The sequence below is a fragment of the Leishmania braziliensis genome, chromosome 35, assembly GCF_000002845.2.
Source record: "Leishmania braziliensis MHOM/BR/75/M2904 complete genome, chromosome 35".
Classification (NCBI taxonomy): domain Eukaryota; phylum Euglenozoa; class Kinetoplastea; order Trypanosomatida; family Trypanosomatidae; genus Leishmania; species Leishmania braziliensis.
Window position 1 is genome coordinate 328,332 of NC_009326.2, and position 19,864 is coordinate 348,195.

At 56.4% G+C, this 19,864-nt stretch overlaps 8 protein-coding genes across 8 annotated transcripts; all 8 read left to right on the top strand.

Annotated features, from left to right (window-relative positions):
- Positions 1 to 895: 895 nt before the first annotated feature.
- On the top strand, positions 896 to 4,480 carry LBRM_34_0820 (NADH-dependent fumarate reductase-like protein; the record flags this gene model as incomplete). Its single annotated transcript, XM_001568144.2, has 1 exon — positions 896 to 4,480. One exon carries the CDS (start codon positions 896 to 898, stop codon positions 4,478 to 4,480), a length of 3,585 nt encoding a protein of 1,194 aa, XP_001568194.1.
- Positions 4,481 to 5,276: 796 nt separating this feature from the next.
- On the top strand, positions 5,277 to 6,503 carry LBRM_34_0830 (conserved hypothetical protein; the record flags this gene model as incomplete). The annotated part of the gene is made up of 1 exon (XM_001568145.1): positions 5,277 to 6,503. The coding sequence occupies one exon, from the start codon at positions 5,277 to 5,279 to the stop codon at positions 6,501 to 6,503; it is 1,227 nt and encodes a 408-aa protein (XP_001568195.1).
- Positions 6,504 to 7,689: 1,186 nt separating this feature from the next.
- LBRM_34_0840 (conserved hypothetical protein) lies at positions 7,690 to 9,288 on the top strand (the record flags this gene model as incomplete). Its single annotated transcript, XM_001568146.1, has 1 exon — positions 7,690 to 9,288. One exon carries the CDS (start codon positions 7,690 to 7,692, stop codon positions 9,286 to 9,288), a length of 1,599 nt encoding a protein of 532 aa, XP_001568196.1.
- Positions 9,289 to 9,844: 556 nt separating this feature from the next.
- On the top strand, positions 9,845 to 11,116 carry LBRM_34_0850 (conserved hypothetical protein; the record flags this gene model as incomplete). Its single annotated transcript, XM_001568147.1, has 1 exon — positions 9,845 to 11,116. The coding sequence occupies one exon, from the start codon at positions 9,845 to 9,847 to the stop codon at positions 11,114 to 11,116; it is 1,272 nt and encodes a 423-aa protein (XP_001568197.1).
- A 368-nt stretch (positions 11,117 to 11,484) lies between these two features.
- On the top strand, positions 11,485 to 14,259 carry LBRM_34_0860 (conserved hypothetical protein; the record flags this gene model as incomplete). The annotated part of the gene is made up of 1 exon (XM_001568148.1): positions 11,485 to 14,259. One exon carries the CDS (start codon positions 11,485 to 11,487, stop codon positions 14,257 to 14,259), a length of 2,775 nt encoding a protein of 924 aa, XP_001568198.1.
- Positions 14,260 to 14,982: 723 nt separating this feature from the next.
- Positions 14,983 to 16,545, top strand: LBRM_34_0870 (conserved hypothetical protein; the record flags this gene model as incomplete). Its single annotated transcript, XM_001568149.1, has 1 exon — positions 14,983 to 16,545. The coding sequence occupies one exon, from the start codon at positions 14,983 to 14,985 to the stop codon at positions 16,543 to 16,545; it is 1,563 nt and encodes a 520-aa protein (XP_001568199.1).
- A 457-nt stretch (positions 16,546 to 17,002) lies between these two features.
- On the top strand, positions 17,003 to 17,500 carry LBRM_34_0880 (conserved hypothetical protein; the record flags this gene model as incomplete). The annotated part of the gene is made up of 1 exon (XM_001568150.1): positions 17,003 to 17,500. One exon carries the CDS (start codon positions 17,003 to 17,005, stop codon positions 17,498 to 17,500), a length of 498 nt encoding a protein of 165 aa, XP_001568200.1.
- Positions 17,501 to 18,833: 1,333 nt separating this feature from the next.
- Positions 18,834 to 19,544, top strand: LBRM_34_0890 (conserved hypothetical protein; the record flags this gene model as incomplete). The annotated part of the gene is made up of 1 exon (XM_001568151.1): positions 18,834 to 19,544. The coding sequence occupies one exon, from the start codon at positions 18,834 to 18,836 to the stop codon at positions 19,542 to 19,544; it is 711 nt and encodes a 236-aa protein (XP_001568201.1).
- Positions 19,545 to 19,864: the final 320 nt, after the last annotated feature.

Sequence of the window (19,864 nt, forward strand, 5' to 3'; positions counted from 1 at the left end):
TGAGAGGGAGAGGTTAGGGACAGGATGAAGAGTAGTTGGGGGCAGGCATGAGGAGGAGAATGGGGAAATGAGAAGAGAGGGAGATGGAGAAAGAAGGAGAAAAAGGACGTGGGAGGAGTAAGTGGGTGTGCTGTGGATAAGTGACAGGAAGAAGTAGTGGAGGGATAGATAACAGTGGATCGGAGAAAAAATTAAGAAGTAGTTGAGGAGTGGAGTGAGAGTGATAATAAGAAGGGTAGGAAGAATGTAATGCGTGAGAAAATAAGGGGAAGGGAAAGTTGGAGAATAGTGAAGAGAGGTGGGGTAGGAGAAATCGTATGAGTGGGGGGAGGTAGTGGAAGCGGAGAGAGGTGGGGAAGGGGGAAGTGAGAGGTGGGGTAGAAGGGGATGGAAGAGAAGAGGAGCGAGGAGAGGAGGGGGGGAGGGGGAATGGGGAGGAGAATGGGGTGGGGATTAGAGTGGAAGGATAGGGTGGAAGGGGAGGGAGGGGAAGGTGGAGGAAGAGATGGTAGTGAGTGGGATGAGCAGGGAGTGAGGGGGGAGGGAAGGAGGAGGAGAGGGTAGAGTAAGGAAAGGAGGGGGAAAAAGGAGGGACGCCCCCTGCTCTCCTCTAGTACTCCATTCGTTGTACTCATACAGTGAGCACGTCGCTACCGCCACTACAAGGAAAAGGTATAACTTCTTCTCGCTCTCAGACATCTTTTCTGTTTTTTCTTTCTCTCTTGTTTACTTTGACTCCAACAAAATGTTATCGCGCTGCCGTTTTGCAAGCGCCGCAGCCTCGCAGTTGCGCTTGCGTCAGCATGCCACCTCCTATACGCAGCGCCGCACCACAGTGGCAACGTCGGCCTCAGCGCTGGCGATACTCGCCACGGGGTGCAGCAGCTCCCTCAGCATGGGTGCCTCCGCAATGGCGACGCAGCGGCGCTGCACGGTCTCCGACTCGCATACGGGTGCTTCCATAGTCGTCGTGAACCCTGAAAAGGCAGCTCGTGAGCGCGATCGCATTGCTCGCGACCTACTCACCACCAACTTTCCAGAGCTGCATGTCAACCAGCGCTCAGTGCTGTTGTACAAGGATGTGGTGCACACCGTTCCGTACACGCTTTCCATCGCTGTAGACGGCAGTGTCACTCGCCAAGATGCAGATCCTGTTGTGAAGGCCATTCTGAGCAACTGCTTCACCATGGTTGATACGCACCTCAACTCCTTCAATCCGGACAGCGAGGTGTCGAAGGTCAACAGGATGCCGGTGGGCGAGAAGCACGTCATGTCGGAGCATCTCTGCAAGGTGGTCAAATGCTGCGAAGAGATCTACAACATCAGCGGCAGCTGCTTCGACCCGGCCGCTGCACCGCTGGTGCACAGGCTTCGCAATGCCGCTCGCCGGCAAGATTCCACCGAGGCGGACTTCATGATCACAGCAGAGGTGGCGGGACGCTTCACCCTGACGAACAGCTTTGCCATCAATGTCAAGGAAGGCACGATCGCACGCAAGCACGAAGACGCGATGCTGGACCTGGGTGGTCTGAACAAGGGCTACACCGTCGACTGTGTGGTGGATCAGCTGAATGCAGCCAATTTTTCTGACGTGCTGTTTGAGTGGGGCGGCGACTGTCGCGCCTCAGGTGTGAACGTACAGCGCCAGCCGTGGGCAGTCGGCGTTGTGCGTCCGCCATCGGTCGACGAGGTCGTGGCGGCTTCCAAGTCCGGCAAGTCGGTAACGATGAATGCCCACAGTCTCGGGGAGCGCTCAGATGAGCCGGCGCAGTCGGCGTCGGCCGCCGACGGGGCAGCCAAGCCTGGGCACAAGACGCTCCTACGCGTCATGTCGCTCAGCAACGAGGCACTCTGCACGAGCGGCGACTACGAGAACGTCCTCTTCGTTAACGCACTTAACCGCGCTGTTTCGAGCACGTACGACTGGCGTCACCGTTGCCTCATTGGACCCTCTCAGGGCGGCCTGGCCCAGGTTAGCGTCAAATGCTATTCCTGCCTCTATGCCGACGCACTCGCCACTGCGAGCTTCGTGAAGCGCAACCCCGTGCCCATACGGTACATGCTCGAGCACTATCGCCGTGATTACAACCGCGTGACCGACTACACTGCCTACACGCGTGAGGGGGAGCGGCTGGCGCACATGTACGAGATCGCGTGCGAGAGCCCGGCCTGCCGGACAGAGCGCATTGCAGGCTCACTGCCAGCGCGGGTAGTCGTGATCGGCGGCGGTCTTGCCGGGTGTGCCGCTGCGATTGAGGCAGCCAGCTGCGGTGCCACCGTGATTCTCCTAGAGAAGGAAGCGCGACTGGGTGGCAACAGTGCCAAGGCCACGTCTGGCATCAACGCCTGGGGCACCCGCACGCAGGCCGTGAATCACGTTCTCGACAACTGCAAGTTCTTTGAACGTGACACGTTCCTCTCCGGTAAGGGTGGTCACTGCGACCCAGGGCTTGTGCGCACCCTCTCTGTAAAGTCTGCCGAGGCAATTAGCTGGCTCGAGTCCTTCGGCATTCCGCTAACCGCCCTCTACCAACTTGGTGGGGCGAGCCGCCCGCGCTGCCACCGCGCACCAGATCAAAAGGACGGCTCCCCGGTGCCCATTGGCTTCACAATCATGCGTCACCTGGAGAACTACATCCACACCAAGCTGCAGGGAAAGGTGACCATCTTGTGCGAAACGGCGGTGGTGAGCCTCCTACACGACGTGAGTGCGATGCCGGACGGCAGCCGCGAGATTCGCGTGCGCGGTGTCCGCTACAAGTCGACGAGCGATGCGTCGGAGGCGGTGATCGATCTGCCGGCGGACGCCGTCGTGCTTGCCACCGGTGGCTTCTCAAACGATCAGACGGTCAACTCGCTGCTGCGCGAGTACGCGCCAAACGTGTACGGCACCCCCACCACCAACGGCGCGTTCGCCACCGGCGATGGCGTCAAGATGGCACGCCAGCTTGGCGCCAGGCTGGTGGACATGGACAAGGTGCAGCTGCACCCGACCGGTCTCATTGACCCCAAGGATCCGTCGAATCGCACCAAATACCTTGGCCCCGAGGCACTGCGCGGCTCCGGCGGTATCCTACTGAATCGCAACGGCGAGCGCTTTGTGAATGAGCTGGACCTGCGCTCCGTCGTGTCGCAGGCAATCAACGCGCAGGACGACGAGTACCCGAACTCGGGCGGCAGCAAGTTTGCGTACTGTGTGCTGAGCGAGGAGGCTGCCAAGCTGTTTGGCAAGAACGCCCTCACATACTACTGGAAATCGCAGGGCCTCTTCACCCGTGTTGACAACATAAAGGCGCTCGCGGAGCTCATCGGCTGCTCGGTTGACAACCTGCATCGCACTCTCGAGACATACGAGCACCAGAGCACCGCGAAGGTGGCCTGCCCGCTGACTGGCAAACTTGTGTTTCCGAGTGTGGTGGGCACCAGTGGCCCCTATTACGTGGCGTACGTCACGCCGTCGATTCACTACACCATGGGCGGCTGCTCCATCTCACCGGCGGCGGAGCTGCTCATGGAGGATCACTCCGTCAACATCTTCGAAGACATGCGCCCTATTCTTGGCCTCTTCGGCGCTGGCGAGGTGACTGGCGGCGTGCACGGCCGCAACCGTCTCGGCGGCAACTCTCTTTTGGAGTGCGTCGTTTTCGGCAAGATCGCTGGCGACCGCGCGGCTACAATTCTGCAGAAGGAGAAGTACGGGCTCAGCAAGGACAAGTGGGTGCCGGTGGTGGTGCGGGAGACGAGGGCAAGTGACCAGTTCGGTGTCGGCTCGCGCGTGCTGCACTTCAACCTGCCCGGTGCGACACAAACATCCGGACTGACCGTCGGCGAGTTCATCAGCATCCGCGGTGACTGGGACGGCCAGCATCTGATCGGCTACTACAGCCCCATCAGCATGCCCGATGACAAGGGCCGCATCTCAATTCTGGCACGTGGTGACAAGGGCAACCTGCAGGAATGGGTCTCGTCCATGCGTCCTGGCGACTCAGTCGAGATGAAGGCCTGCGGCGGCCTCCGTATCGAGCTCAAGCCTCAGCAGAAGCAGATGATCTACCGCAAGACGGTCATCCGAAAACTGGCCCTCATCGCCGGTGGCTCCGGTGTGGCACCGATGCTGCAGATTATCAAGGCCGCGCTCAGTCGCCCCTATGTGGACAGCATAGAGACGATCCGTCTAGTGTACGCCGCCGAGGACGAGTATGAACTGACCTACCGCTCATTGTTGAAGAAGTACCGCACCGACAACACGGAGAAGTTCGACTGCGACTTCGTGCTCAACAACCCTCCCGAAGGTTGGACGGAGGGTGTGGGCTACGTCGACCGCGCCACGCTGCAGAGCTTTCTCCCGCCTCCGTCGAAGGGCCTGCTGGTAGCCATTTGCGGCCCACCGGTGATGCAGCACTCCGTTGTGGCGGACCTGCTGGCACTAGGCTATAGCGCCGAGACGGTGCGCACGATAGATGAGGATCGCATGCTCTAGGCAGTGGACCAACCCACTCCTTGCTGCTGCAAAGGCCACACAACCCCCTGCGCACACTCGTGTGTGGGTGTGTGTGTGTGCGTGTGTGTCTGTATGTTGTACTGTTTCAGTGCAGATTAGGAGACTTCTTATTTCCCCAGGTAAGCGCCTCTTCCTCTCCGTGTCGCGCGTGCGCTAGTGCCGGTTAACCTGTACACGCGTGCTAGCTCACAGAAATGACAGACATCTCTCTAATGCTCATCGGCCGGCATTTTTCTCTTCACTCGATTTGGTCTGCGCGCGCCTTTGTAAGTGAGGTTGTTTCCTTTCTCACGATGTTGCTCTCTCTCTCTCTCGGTCTCCAGTGTCGCTGATCTCAAGCGAAAGGAGATGTGTACGAATGCATGCACACACACGCACACAAATGCACGCAGACATGCATGAGCAGTGAACACCTTCAGTGACTTCGGCCTCCGTCTCCTCAACCCTTTGCCGTCCTCGTGAACTTCCCCTTTGGACCCACCCCTCCTCCCTCCCACCTCTCACCCCCACCATCCCGCCATGGTATACTGCCACCCTCTACTTTGCAACCCACCATGCAGCGAGCTCAGCAACAGACCAAACATCACACAAGGGAGGCAACCTGCAGCGAACTGTACAAGTGGCACTGGACCACAGACAGCCAAGTAGCATCGACCCTCCCTTTCTTTTTTACTTATAGAACGCATCTATTGTTCTTTCCCCACCACCACCACCCCATTTGAAGAACAACACGCACACGCGCGCACGACTACCTCTCTGCGTGTGCTGGATCAAGATGGAGATCACTCACTTAATCGCGGTGGTGTTTTTCAACAGGGTTGCCTTGCAGTATGCCCTGTGGGCGAGCCTCCTGCTCGCCCCGCTCTACGCATTTGCATTGAAACCGCTTGTCCGAAGGTGCCGACGGTGTGCAGCAATGAAGGTTGCGACGGCTGCTGCGGAGGGAACTGCTTTGCCACCAGCAGCAGCTAGCACGCTGCACAACCCCCCCGTACGGCCCTCCGCCGCCAGCTCGAAAAGGCTCCTCTCGTCCGTGCTAGCTGGTGCCACACCAGCGCCCTTCATGCCCATCTTCGGCACCTCTGCAGCAGCGACGTCGTCTTTTCAGGCACGTAGTAGCATCGGTGCGCCGTTCTCTCCTCTCGCACCACAAGACTCGACACCTAACAGGCACGGTTCAGCGTGCTCGCTAGAAGCCACTGGAACAGCAGTGACGCTAGAGGAAGCGGAATGCCGCTCGCCGACACAGAGCTTTATGTCGGCGCTGCGCTGGCACGTGCGGCAACGTGGCGCGGCTCTCTTCAGCGGTGGCGCCAGCGCCTTGGGCAATGCCCTGGGGTCGGGCGAAGTGTACTGCCAGCGCCTGCAGAAGCAGTATGATAAGCTCAACATCACAGACGCCTCCTTGGAGGCGCTCTACCTTCGGCCTACGTTCCAGGAGTGGTATGCGGTGAATCGGGAGGAGCTCCTGCGCGAGGTGCGACTTCGCGAGTCATTCGCCAAATGGCGCAGCGTCGCGACGGCCTTTGTGCTTGTTGTGGCCTTATTGCTGCTGCCGGCGTACAGTTTCAGCACGCAGACCAACGCCATGCAGTGGGCATTGCCCTTGACAGAGGCTGGCAACGAGGCTACTGTCGCCACCGCTCCGCTGGCGCAGCTTTTGGCTACACGTCTGTACCACATCCAGTCTCGGGAGTCGACGCCTCTGGTCGCTACCAGGGCGGCGCTGTCCTCCTCTCTCGCTGGTGCAGGCCCCTGTGCGATGGCTACGGCCGCGGTAAAGGCTTTAGAGTACGTGAGCGTCGTTGCTGCCGCGTGCGCACTCGTGACGAGCTGCTTTATGCCGCGCGAGAGCTGCGCCACCGCGTCTGTTGCGCTTGTGTCGTTTCTCCTTCTCGTGATGGAATCGGCGCTGGTACCGGGGGCAGTGGTGAGGGTTGGGCTGGGGTTTCTCGTCGTGTTTGCAATCGTCATGATGAGTATTTATCGCGCTGCTGCGTAGGGGTACGCTCTTCTCGGGAAGAAGAACGATGCAAAGGAAAAAAAAAATAAAAAGCGAAGCGTTGTAGCCTCAGCACTGCCCATCTGTGTACTGCTGCTGGTCCCACTCCGTGTTCCTGAAATGTGTGTGTGTGTGCTTGAAACCGTGACTGTATCTTGGTGTGTCTTGTCGTGTGTACCGTGTGCTCACTGTCGACCCGGCCTCAGTGCCAGCCGCAACCGGCGTTTCACAGGGAGGTAGGGGGAGGTGCATCGGAGTGCAAACTGGATAGGCTGTACGCGCCCCTACACCGGTCTCGCAACGCGTGGCCAGAGATGACGCGTAGACGAGAGCAGTGGACGCAAAAGAGAGAAACGGTGGAAAGAGCGAATCAAAAGGCAACACCAAACAATGGGGGGATTACGGATTGCGATAGAAAGTGGACAGAAAGAGAGAGCGCGCGAGCGAGACGGCGGGTTTATTTGGACACCAACGGTGCGGTCTGATTCGGCCCTCCTCTCAAGGCACTGCGGTGAGAAGAGGGAGCGAGGTGCTGTGCACTCTCCGTTGTGCTATTCATCTACTCGTCACGCCCCCATGTGCGGCGCTATCCACGATGATGATGCCCGCCTAAGTCTCCTACTACTCCTCTCCACATTTTCCCCCTTACCGCTGACTCACTCAGTGGTCTAGTGCACCATCGCGCCAGTTTCTCACACCACTTACGCACACACACACACCGGGCCACACTAAAGTGCATCCCCGCCCATTCTCTCTATCCCTTACACATTTGCGCATATACACAACAGTATGTCATTATAGACGTGACACAGCGCAACGGACTGCATGCATTGACCTTCTTTATCGTTTGTTCGTCCTTCTCGCTCCAGCCCCTTTTTCCGCCGCTCTTTTCCCCTTCCTCGGTGGGTGGGTGCCTCTTTTCAGACTGACCGACGGCAATGCCTGTATCATGGATCACAAGTTTTCAAAGTCCCAGTACTTCGTCAGTTGCTCGATAACCCTCCTCTATGTGGGGCTGATTGCAGCGGCCTACTTCGACATATCGACGTGCCCGTACGTGTATGACCGGCCAGCGTCCTCGGCGCCGCTGAGGGGGCCGGACGTGAAGCAAGTCTGCAGTGATGCGGCTGACATTCATCGTTCCCTCTTCGCCTCCCTCGCCGTGGAAGGGGGTTTCTCATGCCACATGGTAGACATCATTGTCTGGGCCTACGTTGTCGGCCTGCTTATCTTCATGTCGTACAAGTACATCGTATACCGCCTGCAAGGATTTCACTACTTCTTTCTCGACTATTGCTACTTCCACAACTCCGGGCTGCTGTGCTTTCTGTTATGGCGGCTCGTCGATGTCAAGTGGTCGGAGAAACCCATCATCTCGTGGTCATCACACAGGCCTTCGTGGGGAGGGTTGCATGGGGACGGTGACAATGGGACCAACGTTGCGATGGGCACCGCCGTTTCCGCGGTGATTAATCAGACGTACCGGCATCCAATCCTTACCAGCACGCCGATCCGCGGGGAGTCCTGGGTTCGCCTCATTGTTCCCTCAGTTACTCGCAATTACCGTTTTGACGGTGTGTACCTGCCGGTCTCGTTCGATATCCTTACGTGCGGTTACGTGGTGGCCCATCTGACGGAGGCCGAAGTTATCTCCTCCTTCGTGGTCTTCTTCACGCTATTGGCCGGTACCTTCGGCCCCATACTCGGGGCGATCCTCATGTGGCGCAATGCGCTCTTGTTTCACTCCTTCGACCGCATGTCCTCCTGCTACCTTCACCTCGCACCCGGTATCGTCCAGAGTCTGCTGCTGCACCGCCTGTTCACGTCGGCGCGGCGTGAGATCGAGAGCGTGGATGCCGGGCAGCTCTACGAAGACGTCACCGGGATCGCAAAGCAGCTCAACGTCCCCGTCGACAGCCTGCTGCCGAGCGTGCACACACTCATGTGTAGCATGAGTGACGCGTCAGCAGCAGCGGCAGAGAACGCTACGACGAATGTGGGCAACACACATCGTGGCCCGGCGCGGCTGATTTCGTCCGTCTTTTCAACCCTCACAGCGAAGCAGCAGCAACTGCGGTTCACCCAGTACGCTGCCACGCACCAGCTTGAAGCCCTCTGCGGCTACGGCACGCTCTGCTACGACCTGCGGCGCGCCGTTACCTACGGAAACCTGCTGCGGCTGCACTTTATCATGTTCTGTGTCTGGCAGGTCTTCTACCACACTTTCAACGAGTGGCGCAGGCACGCACGCGTGCGGCGGTGGAAAAAGCGTCTGGCGAAGCTCGAGAGACAGGAAAGAAAGTTCACGCAGATCACCGGTCCCACGGAGACGGACGCGGTGCTGCTGCATCCGGCTGCCGTAATGAGCGAGGGCGGCGCCGGCAGTCCAGCTGAGCGCATGACCTCATACACGTGGATGATGGCGCACCCACCTGGCGGCCGCAAGGGCATTCTTGCGCGCTTCGTCCTGCTGTTTGGTGAGAGTCGCCTGCCCACCACGGTGATGTTCCAAGCGACACAGCTGCTTCTCCACGTGTTCTTCTTCACCTGCAGCTACCCCGTCATCCACGTTTGTTTTCACTACACACTGAGCGCGTGGCCGCTGCTGGTGCTGGTGCTGGTTTTCGGGTGCCTGTGCGTGTACAACGCGGCGTGCGTGAACCACAAGTGGATCTTGAAGCTGCAGCAGATTGCGTCGAAAGCAATGGAGGCGGAGTCGCAGGACGAGCTTACCAAGTCGATGGCACAGGCCACTGCTAAAGCAGCGACGAAGAAGGTGCAGTAGTACGCGCGTCGCCGTGAGAAAGGCGCTGGTTGTGTCTCTGCGTGTTTCTGTAGCTCCCCCCTCCCCTCCCCCTTTACGTTGTGTAAAGTAGGACTTCTGAATTATTCTCCCCTTCCACTGTTGTGTTGCTTTGATCAATGCCAGTTTTCTCTCAGCGCTGGAGGGATTTTACTGAGGTGCTCCGGGAGCGCCGTCGCGCTGCCGCCGTCAGTTCTGCAGACCCACATCATCCAAGGCACAGTCAGCACGTCACACAAGAAAAGCGTGGATAGGCGAAGAGGAAATGGATGATCCGCACAAAACCACCAGCGCGAAAGGCTCGAGCGTCCGCAGAACGCGTGACACCCCGACGTTTGCAGCTGAAAAGCGCAGCTTTGGGCAACCGCCCCACCCCTCATTTCAGCCTCCACAAGCAAGCTTCGCCTCGTCCCTCTCCACTCGCGTCCACACTAACAGCACTCCGTAAAAACGCAAAAAGCCATCAGGGCGCATTCTTTCCGTCAAGTTTGACTAACCTCATTTGCTCACAGAAGTACTCAAGATTCGAGTGGCTGTCATGAAGCGCAGCTACCGAGACAACAAGCCCCGCTTTCACAAGCATCGGCAAGGCAAGATGCTCCTGCCGCACAACCACCTTGCTGGGTTGTTCTTTACAGTGAACCCTCGCCAGGAACCGCGCGCGCAGCGGGAGGCGCAGCTGTACCTGTCCACACTCACCTCCGACCTGGAGGCCGCGCATAAGGCGTTCATCAAATGCAGCCACGTCACCCCTGGCACCACAGACCCCGCCGCCGGCCGCTGCAGCAGCGACCAGGTCAATGCCACCCCTTCCCCGCCGTCCGCCTCGCTGTCGAGCCTCCTCGCAGCAGAGCTAGCCGCCTGCAGCACGCAGGACGCGCACAGGAACAGGTTTAACGCAGCGAAGCGGTCGCGCACGGAGGACGATGAGGCCGACGACTCGCCAGGTGACGACGATGCTGACAGCAAGCCAGGCCGCAGCGACAGCCGCCGTGACGCGCCGCAGCGGGGCAGCGAATGGTTTGCGCCGCTAGAGACTGGCTGCAAAGGGTACCTCTTCCTCAACGTGCCAACTGTGAATGCCACGGTGACTTGCCCAACGTGCCACGCCGCGCCTGACCTCGCCACAAAGGCGGAAGGCGCCACTGCAGCAGCCAGGGAAAGCGACCCAGTGCCGTCGACAACGGAGGCGGACGCGTTGACGCCACACACGATTGTTGTGAACCCCCTTGTCTCCCGGATCACGGAACGCATTTTCGACGACCTCGCCGCCAATCCCCGGCCGATCTTCCGCAACTGCTTTCGATTGATGCCGGTCGAGCTGACTTGCTGCCCCACACTCCCAGAGATGCAAACGGCGCTGCGCAAGCTGCTAGCCCTCCACTTCGCAGCGGAGACAGTCGACAGCACCGTTGCGGCAGGTGAACGGGTGGACTTCGCGCTGCACATTCCGCTGCCCTCCTGGGGCGCCGACCGGCCGCGCCGCACGATGCACACCATCGCGCTACAGCTGACTGTCAAGAACAACACGAGCGTCGAGAAGAAGAAGGGCGCCATTGTGTCCGCGCTTACGGCCGCGATTCCAGCCAACCGCTTCGTTGTAATCGCGCAGCCGTCGCAGAAGACGAGGTACACGGTGGAAGCGACCGTCTGCATTTTCGTGGCGCACGCAACGTGCGCCATGGGTGTGCAGCGCCGCGCAACCGAGCGGCACGGCTTCAACCTGCACGCCGCTGGCGCGGACGCGTTTGTCTTAACCAGCGCCGTTCAAGTCGCCAAAGATAAGCAGCGCACCGCCCAGCGCGACTAAAAACCACCCAGCAAGCAGAAGCGGTTTTCGGCACCCCCCTTGCGGCTGGGGCCGCGGGCACGTGGGCGGCCGGGGAGGGCCGCTCCCGCTGGCGCCAGGCCCCGTGCCCAAAAGGCCACGCCCCTCCCCGCCCACCGAGCGGGGCCGGCGCGCGCGCCCCCCCCCCCTCCCCCGGCGCCCAACCGCGGCGCGGAAAACAAGCACCCCGCGCAAAACAGGGAAGGCACGCCCCCTGCCACCCGGCGCAAATGAATCGCGGCGCTGACAAACCCCATCCAAGCATAAACGCCCCCCACCTTCTTTGCCCCTTTCCCATGAAACAGAACCACAAACCTCAGCGACATCGCCTTATTCATCTGACCACAAACATGGCGGACTTCACGGCGATCGAGCGGCACACGTTGCACGTATTGAAGGAAACAAGCAATGCCATCAAAATGCCCACCGATCAAGAAACTGGCCGTCCTGCCGATATACTGGCACAACTCAGTGAAAAGCTGAAGATGAATGAACCGGTCCGTGTCTCTGTGCAGGATGATGAAAGCGGATTTCAGAAATACGAGTGCACCACGCCCGTCGGGAAGTATATCCTTGCCCTTGCTGCAAGCACTGATTGCAGCGCATCAGCCGTCCAGGACCAAATCACTGAACTTAAGTGCAAGCTGCTGGTTTCCTTTCCTGAGCGTCTGGCCAACGTAGTTGCTCAAAACCGAAGCGCCCCATTTCTCTTCGACGCCGTACTTTATTGGGAGCGCCTTTGTGACACCGTATTGCTCTTTTATTTCGCAAAAGGTTGGCACGCGAACAACTGCGAAGGAGTACAGATTGACACAAAACACTTATTAAATATTCTGAAAGTGCTAACTGTTTCGCTGCTCCGACGAGGGAAGAGTGATATCATGATGCGCCGTTTGGGAATGCTACCGAGGTACCTTTTTGGTGGCGAGCGCTTCTGCGAGCGGTTTGCTCACCTAATGGAAGCTGCTTTTGAAGCCAGCAAGAAACCACATTTTTCTCTCAAATCGTGGAGACGAATAGAAGTATCTAGCACTTGGCATCACTGGAATTCTCTGCTTTTTCGCTTAGTTGAGAAGCGGGCAGAGATCAAAACAGCTATTATCAGCGCCGTTAGTATGCTGGTAAATAGCGTACCTGACGATAACTCAACCTCACTGGCCAGTAATATCTTTAACACAGTTTGTGTACATCAGCTGTCTGTTGCTGGGCCAACACGCGCAACCGCACGCACTATTATTAACGATTTTCTCCCTACTGTAGCAGGTGCTGCCAATGTAGATAATGCGCTTACGCATAGGGAACAAGAGTGCTTTAGCGCACTTTTTCGGAAGTGGGAAAACAAAGAGTTTGTTACCTCTGCCGATTTGAGTCTGAATGTCGGACTTCTGCATCCAATCATGTACGCACTTTTGTACATGCACAAAAAAAAGCCTGCCGACAACAGATTTCCTGATGCATTTGTCGGGCCTCTTCTTACTGGCGTGACACTTCGCCTCGATAGCACACGCGGCTCCGAATTGCGAAACTGCGCCATGACCGTTGCTGCGGCATACACAGCGCTTTTTGTAACAAGCCCCGACGGCGTCGCCCCATTGCTGCAAGATGCCCACTTCTCTGCCGCGCTCAACGAGTGGATGAAAGAGGAACCAGGCACCCCACACTACGCTGCAACCATGAACACCGGGATGCAGATGAAAGATACACCCGTGAGCACAGTAGGTTTAGAGATGCGAGTGTCTACACTAATGGAGATGTTTCCCTTGGATCCAGATGAGGAGTATCATTTTTTTTCTATGCCAAGTTCGCACCGAGCGGAAAAAGTGATCGCAGCGCAGTGCATTCATTCGCCTGTCTCACTAATACAACTCGACTCGACAGAAGCCCCTCTTCCGTCTTTTGGCCAACAAAAATACGCGAAAGACGAATTGGACGATCACGTACCCATTCTCAGCAGCATTCGTGAGTGCTACAATGCGTTGGTCGGTGTGGGGCGAGGCCCTAACGCGCAACTGCACGAAATCCAGGAAGCCACTGAAGGTGGTTTGCGGGGGCTTTCCGATGCATTCAGTAAGCTCCAGCAGCGGATCGGCTCTGATTTGTTCAATGCAGTAAGCAGGGAGACAGGTGTGCTTGTTCCTGTCCTGTTACCCACACTGATTTCACTGAGTATTTATTCTCCTGAGGAGCAAAAGCAACGTTTGATACAGCTGCGCTACAAGATTATCGTGGGCCTCATTGTTTTGAATCCCCCTTTAGCTCTGAACCAGTTGGGCGAAATGGTGTACCGCAGCAATTACGGAATTTACCAACGAACAGAGCTCATAAAAGCAATTGGCGAAGCTGCTTCTGTGCTGTCACAAGTAGAGGTTGTACCAGAACCTGTCGCAGCCACTATGGCTCCAAGCGAGCAAGTCATAGTTACCAAGAAGTGCAAACAGATTTATCCACCAATTCCCACGCACGAGTTGCCAAGTGACCGTAAAACGTCCATTCTTGTGAACGAGGGCAAGCACACACGTCGTTGGGGAAATGCGGTAGTAGCACGCCAAAATCGCACGCGGCTAAAACATTATCACAACTTACTTGGGGATGTTGCTACAGCGTTTGTGGCAGTCTTTTTGCATAAACTTGACGCTGATCATTTTGCTTTTTTCCAAGAAGTGGATCCGTATACGCCGTGTGCAATTCTTGACTCCCTCACAACTGTTTTTCAAGGCATTACAAATGTTCGGCACGTCGCTGTAGAGCTCTCTGAAAAGAACTTTGACTTCTTTTTCACTGTTTGTACGCGCCACCCAAATCTCTCTGTTCGGAAAGCGGCATGGACTTCCGTGGTGGAAGTGATGCGTACGTGGTGTGGCGTAGCTCCTCTCTGGATTCGTCGGAAAGACGGTGAGCGGGTCTTGAACCGAGACGCTGTAGCCTCTAGCTCACTTATCTTTACAAAAGCATGGTTGAGTGCGCTGGAAATGTTGCAGCACACTTGCACGGAGATGGTGCGGAAGAATGATCCTTGTGTACGCACAGCCTTGATTGCAGTTTCGACTCTGCGCGATTTGGTGTGTGATAGAGATGATTTTCACTCTATGCTCGCTCGTGTAGAAGAGCATGCTTTAGGTGAGTAAGCTGTTACTGCTTTTTTTTTTGTCCTTGCTATTACACTTATTTTGTGTCTCACAAAATTTGGGTATTTCTCTTCGGAAATGAAAAGGGAAATGATAAAGAGAGCTATTGACTCTCGTATGTTGATGTTGCTGTTCGTTTTTTTTTTTTTTGAAAAAAAAAAAAATGGCGTAGTCCGCGCTGAAAATGCTACTTTGGCATTAAGTCCGACTTTCTTACTCCTTTGCCAAAGGGGTATTTTTCCCCTCGCGCTTCTCCCAGGGATGCTGTCTGCTGAGTTCAACCTTTGCATTCTTTTTTTTTTCTCACACCATCATTCCCTCTACTATGCTTCCGCAAGAAAACAAAAAAAAAATGGAAAACGTGTTTGTTGTACTCATCTTTTTATCGTTCTCTAGTGGGCTATTCCATATTTTGGAGTCTCTAGCAGCTCTTTTAGGCATCTCAACACTTTTTCCCCCGCTCGCCCACTTCATCTTTCTCATTTAAAAAGGCAGTGATTTTGCCTCTGCCCTGTTTAGCGAATGAGACAACTTGGAAAGTGCACTCATGGAGTTGTTCACAGCTTTCTTACTTCTGCACAGCGTCATGCCCGCCGGCGCCAGCTGCAGCAGGAACTCACCAATGAATCAGACGTCAGTGACTTGATTCACACTAATTCGAAAGGCATGGCTCAAGAAGTCTCTCGACTTGGGCCTGATGTGCCAAGTCTTCGTAGCAGGGGTATGATGGCTGCGCCTGCCACAACGTCACTGGACAAGATCCGCGCTCAATTAACCGCCCTGCAAAACCAGAATAGGATCTCTGCGGAGGAAGCAAAGCGAGCAGCCGAGCAGCGGCAGTGGGAAAAATTGGTGAAAGAAGAAAAGGAACAAGAGTGGGTTCGGGCGGGAATCGGCCTAACTCACCGGAAAGAGCGAGACGACTCTCTCACAAAGCTCATCCAGAATGAATATTCACGCCTCAACAAGCCGAATGATGCTTTTCGCGTCGGCAAAGAAGTTGTTGAAGGAGTTGCGCAGCGGTCTTTTCTGCTGCAAGAAAGACGATTCAGGGACGCCGATGAAGTTCTTCGCAAGAACGGAAATTCTACTGATACTCAGCGCTACATGATCCTAGCCTTTTCGTCTTCACCTGAGCAAAGGATTCACTTGGTGGAGGTACTGAAGCGCATGCAGGCACAATGGGCAGCAGAGTGCAAGAGGCTTACAAGCGCATGTGGACCCACACAAAGTTCTTCCAACGACAATATCAGCGGTGTAGTTGAGGTTGGCTCAGTTACGGCGTCGCAGCTGGCGTGGTTGACGGTGCTAGAGGGGCTATCAGAAGAGGACATTCATGCACTCTGGGAGGCCGGCATACTTGACGCTGAGACATTGTTGTCTTTGTTCTCTGACATTTCGTTGGAAGCACCTTTGCCGACAGAAAGCAATGTCGGTGTAGAACGCACTCAAAACGATGACGGCCAAGACACTTCTGATCAAAATGCGCCTGCTGATCTGCTTCTCGACGAGAAGATCAGGTATGTGCAGCAGCTACACTGCCTGCAAGAGATCACAAATACTATTCGGGAGACGGAGCTGGGTGATGTGCCTCCGATTGACCTGGCACCGACGATTGTGAAGACGAGACGGCGCCAATTTGATAACATCACAGAAGGAGAGCTTCGCCAGCTCGAGCAATACGAAGAGTCGGCAGTCATGAACCTGTCTCTGAAAGAGCCGTCCCCCTCTGCGGGCGCATCACATGCGGTGAAGGATGAAGCGTGCAATGTCGGTGTTCCTGCTGTGATGCTCGATCGTGCCCTTTTCCCATCCAATCGCTTTTTGAATGCAGTGGCGCAGAAGGATGCTGCACTGCGGCGCTCTTTGGAGCGGATGGAACGAATCAAGCGAGAGACGCTGCTCGATCCGGTATTTCAAGAGGCAGTGCGCTTTGCGCACGCGGTAGAGGAAGCCTCTGTGGCACCCCATCTTCGTGGCTGGAGCAACAGCGACGGTGATGACGGTAAGATCAGCAGTGAGAAAAAGTGTACACCACTTAGGGCCACTCGCCGCATCGTATCAAAGCATGACAAGCGGGTGGCTCGCAGCCGCCAGCTGCGGGGCCCCATGGCGCTCTCACCGTACTCGCCAGAAGTGATACCGTATTTTTATAATGACATGCGGAGCATAGTGCCACCGCGTGGGGCGTTTAACCTGCCGGACCCAGCGCTGACGAAGGCCGAGCGTGCCGCATTGCGTGGCCGTCGGCGTCGTGCGCGAAAAGGTGTGCGCTACAGCAAATGATAATCTGCTCTATTGATACTTTTTTTGGGGGTGCGTCACTAGCGAGGGGTGTGTACACGAGTGCCTCTCTGCCTTTTCACAGATTTGTCTATGAGTGTGCGCAGGCTGGCGTGCCTCTTCGTCTTTGCAGCAAAATGACTCTTCGGAAGCTACAGAGACTGGTGAACTGAGGAGGGGCTCAGGCCGACGAAGCAAGCTACCGAGGAATGCGAATGCTCGCCTCGCCTTTCCCTCTCTTGATGCGAGCCGCATTGCAAGGCAGAGAACGTAGTGCTCGGTGTTACATTTCTGCCACCGTATTGCTTCACCGCTCCCATTGTTTAATTATTTTGTCCCCATCTTCTTCGGCATAATCGGTGCTAATGTCCTCTTGGTGCGGCCACCACCTTCACACAGAGCAGCACGCATTTATCGTTCGCTTTCTTTTTGTGTTGTCTTTGGTGCTTTAAGGAAAACGATGTTTTCGAGTTACAAGGCCCCCACAAAGGCGCAGGGTGACGAATACGACGACGAGCAGCGCCTTGTCGCTGCGGTATCAGAGTTCAAAAAGGTGGAGGCGTCAAGCCAAACGATGGTGGATCAGCTGCACCAACGACTCGAATCTCCGTTCAAAGTAACAACGAAACCGTGTGAAGCGAGCCGCGCAGCAGTGCTGCAGTGTTATCAACAGCTACAGAGCTCCTCGGCTGTCACGACTAGCAATGCGGCATCGTCGACGTCGCCCGCGCCACCGCCGAGTACATGCAGCGACAGCAAGAGCACCGGCACAGCCCCCGATGAAGCGTGGTTCTCAATTCCTTACCAACGGTGCTACGAAGCTGCGCTGGCGTATCGTCAGTGCGTGGAGGACACGTTAGCAAAGCACTTAGCCCTCGTCGCTGCCTTTGAGCAGCGTGGTTGCCAGCAGAAGGTAGTGCATCAAGCAGCCGCGAAGGCTCAGGAGCAGCCACAGTGAATGCAGAAGGGGGGAGCCCACAGAAAGATGCGTCTCGGATTCTCACACGACATGTCGGACGCGGTGATCGGACGGAGAAGCAGTCAATGGGCGTATGTACGTCAGTCGGTGCTGTCCCACCTCTTTTCTGTTTTGCCTCCGCGTGCAGTGAATCGGACCGCTTGTCTAGGCGAAAGGGCAGAGGGAAAAGCAGGGAGGGTGGTGGGAAGCTGTACCCGAGGCCCCTTCTCTCCCTTTGATTGCTCTTGTTGTTAATCGTCACACGCTCAGACAAAAAAAAAACGTAGTGGGGGCTTGTGCTTCAGAGAAGTCTGCACTTCAAAAGAAACCGAGGACCTGACGTGCAGTACGACCTCTACTGAGAAACAAAGCTCGTGGCGAAGGTACTCACGCACTGCGCCTCCCCAAGCTCTCCATCTGCCATGGAGTGCGCGCCCTTACCCACGCCACCCGCTATTAGCGTCACAACCACGTGTAGAGCAGCAGCACATCGCATCGCATCGATTCTATCAAAAGAGGAATGCATCCTTTGCTCCCGTACTCTTCGACGAGCGCATGTGTGCATGGGCGCGAGCTGCTCCCCAGCGCAAGATGTACGAGGCTCCGCGGATGAGAGCACAGTGATCACATACCTCACCACAGAGCTAGATGCGCCTTCTTTGCTCTCTCGGGCGACGCGTCTTCTGGCCCATCCCCCTCCCCTTCTTCGGGTCCGAGTGGCACCTATGTCTCTCTCTTTTTTTTTCCTCCCCCTCTCTCTCTGCCATGTTTTGATTTACGCGCACAGAGTCGCAGAAGTGGCAGTTAGCTTGGTCAAAGCGCACGCCACTTCCTTCCTCATCTCTCTTTCCCGCCCACTCACACAGACATCAAAAGACACTGTGCATGGTATAAGGGGGTGGAGGGCATATCAGCTCACCCCGCTAATCAACCGCTTAACTGCGCTTTACTTTCCACACGCCGCTACTTATCTCAGCTATTCAAAATTAGCTAACTAATCAGAAGATACGCGCGCACACAAGGGAAAGAAAAGTAACTCGCGCGAACTGAGCAGCTGCCTCGGAGCCCATTGTGTGGCCGCGCATTTCACAAAGACAAACGGACAAAGAATATCTGATCCCTTTTCTCCCTTACGCTCCTTACCTCCTTTGAAATCAAGCAAGTGTAGACACTGCCGCTCATTCACCCACCTGCACACGCACGTACGGCGCTTAGTACGCTGGTAATTCTCTACTGCAGTCAACCTCTTCAGTTTGGGTAGGCACAGGCGCCCCCCCCCCTCCCCATTTGTAGCATCCCTGTCACCTATTGCGAGCCAGGCCGAAACGTGAGGATGGCGCCAAAGAAGAATAATGCCAAGAAGGAGATGAAGCGAAAGGAGCTGACGGAGGAGGACATGCTCCGCCTCGGCATGACGCCGGAGGACATCAAGCGCATTCTAGAGGAGCGTGGCAAGTCGTGCGAGGACAAGCAAGCGCAGCAGGCCCGCGAGGAGGCCCAGCGTCGCGAGGCCGAGGTCCGCCAGCGCCAGCAGCGTGATCACCAGAAGCAGGTAGACGGCACGGTCGCTGAGGAAACCACAGCGAGGGCAGCGCTCCGATACAATGAGGACCAGGAGTGGACACAGATGGAGTCTAGTGAACTGACACCGGCTAAGCAGAAGATTTTGCGCCAAGTTGCCGTGATGGTGGCACAGCGCCGAGCTGAAGAGGCGAAGCGGCGCCAGGATGAGGAGCTCGCGGCGTACCAGGCGAAGCTGCAGAGCATGTCAGACGTGCAGCGCGCTGCATTTTTGGAAGAGGCGAAGGAGAAGGAGAAGCGCCGCATCGAGGATACCGTCGCGTTGGAGGAGAAGTTCATTGAGCGCGAGCGCCGCCGCGAGGCCCGCCGTAAGGCCCGCAAGGAACGCCTCCTGAACAACCAAGATGCTGACGACCTCCTCTCCAGCGATGACGACGAGCCTAAGGACAAGGGCACAAAAAAGAAAGGCAAGGAGGAAGCCATTGATGAGCTGGAGTTCAACCTACATGAGAAGTACCTGTGAAGCATGTTGCGCGGACAGAAGATGTCTCTAGGAGCTTTATTACTCACAGTACACGCGGGTGTGAGTGTGGCCGTGGCGGCGGTGTCATTTGTCTCGCCTTGGCCAGGCCGAATAAATGTCGACACGGGCGCATGCGCCGGCGCATTTTTGTGTAACTGTAGGTTTCGTTGGGGTGGTGCTGTTGCTGTTGCTCAGTTTTACGCCCCTCTCTCTTTCTCTCCCTCTCTCGGTTACCCTGCATTGGCAATATCATTTGCGTCTTTTCTTCTATCATCCTCCTACCGGGAATGCCTTCATCGTACCGGTGCAAGGGTGTCTGT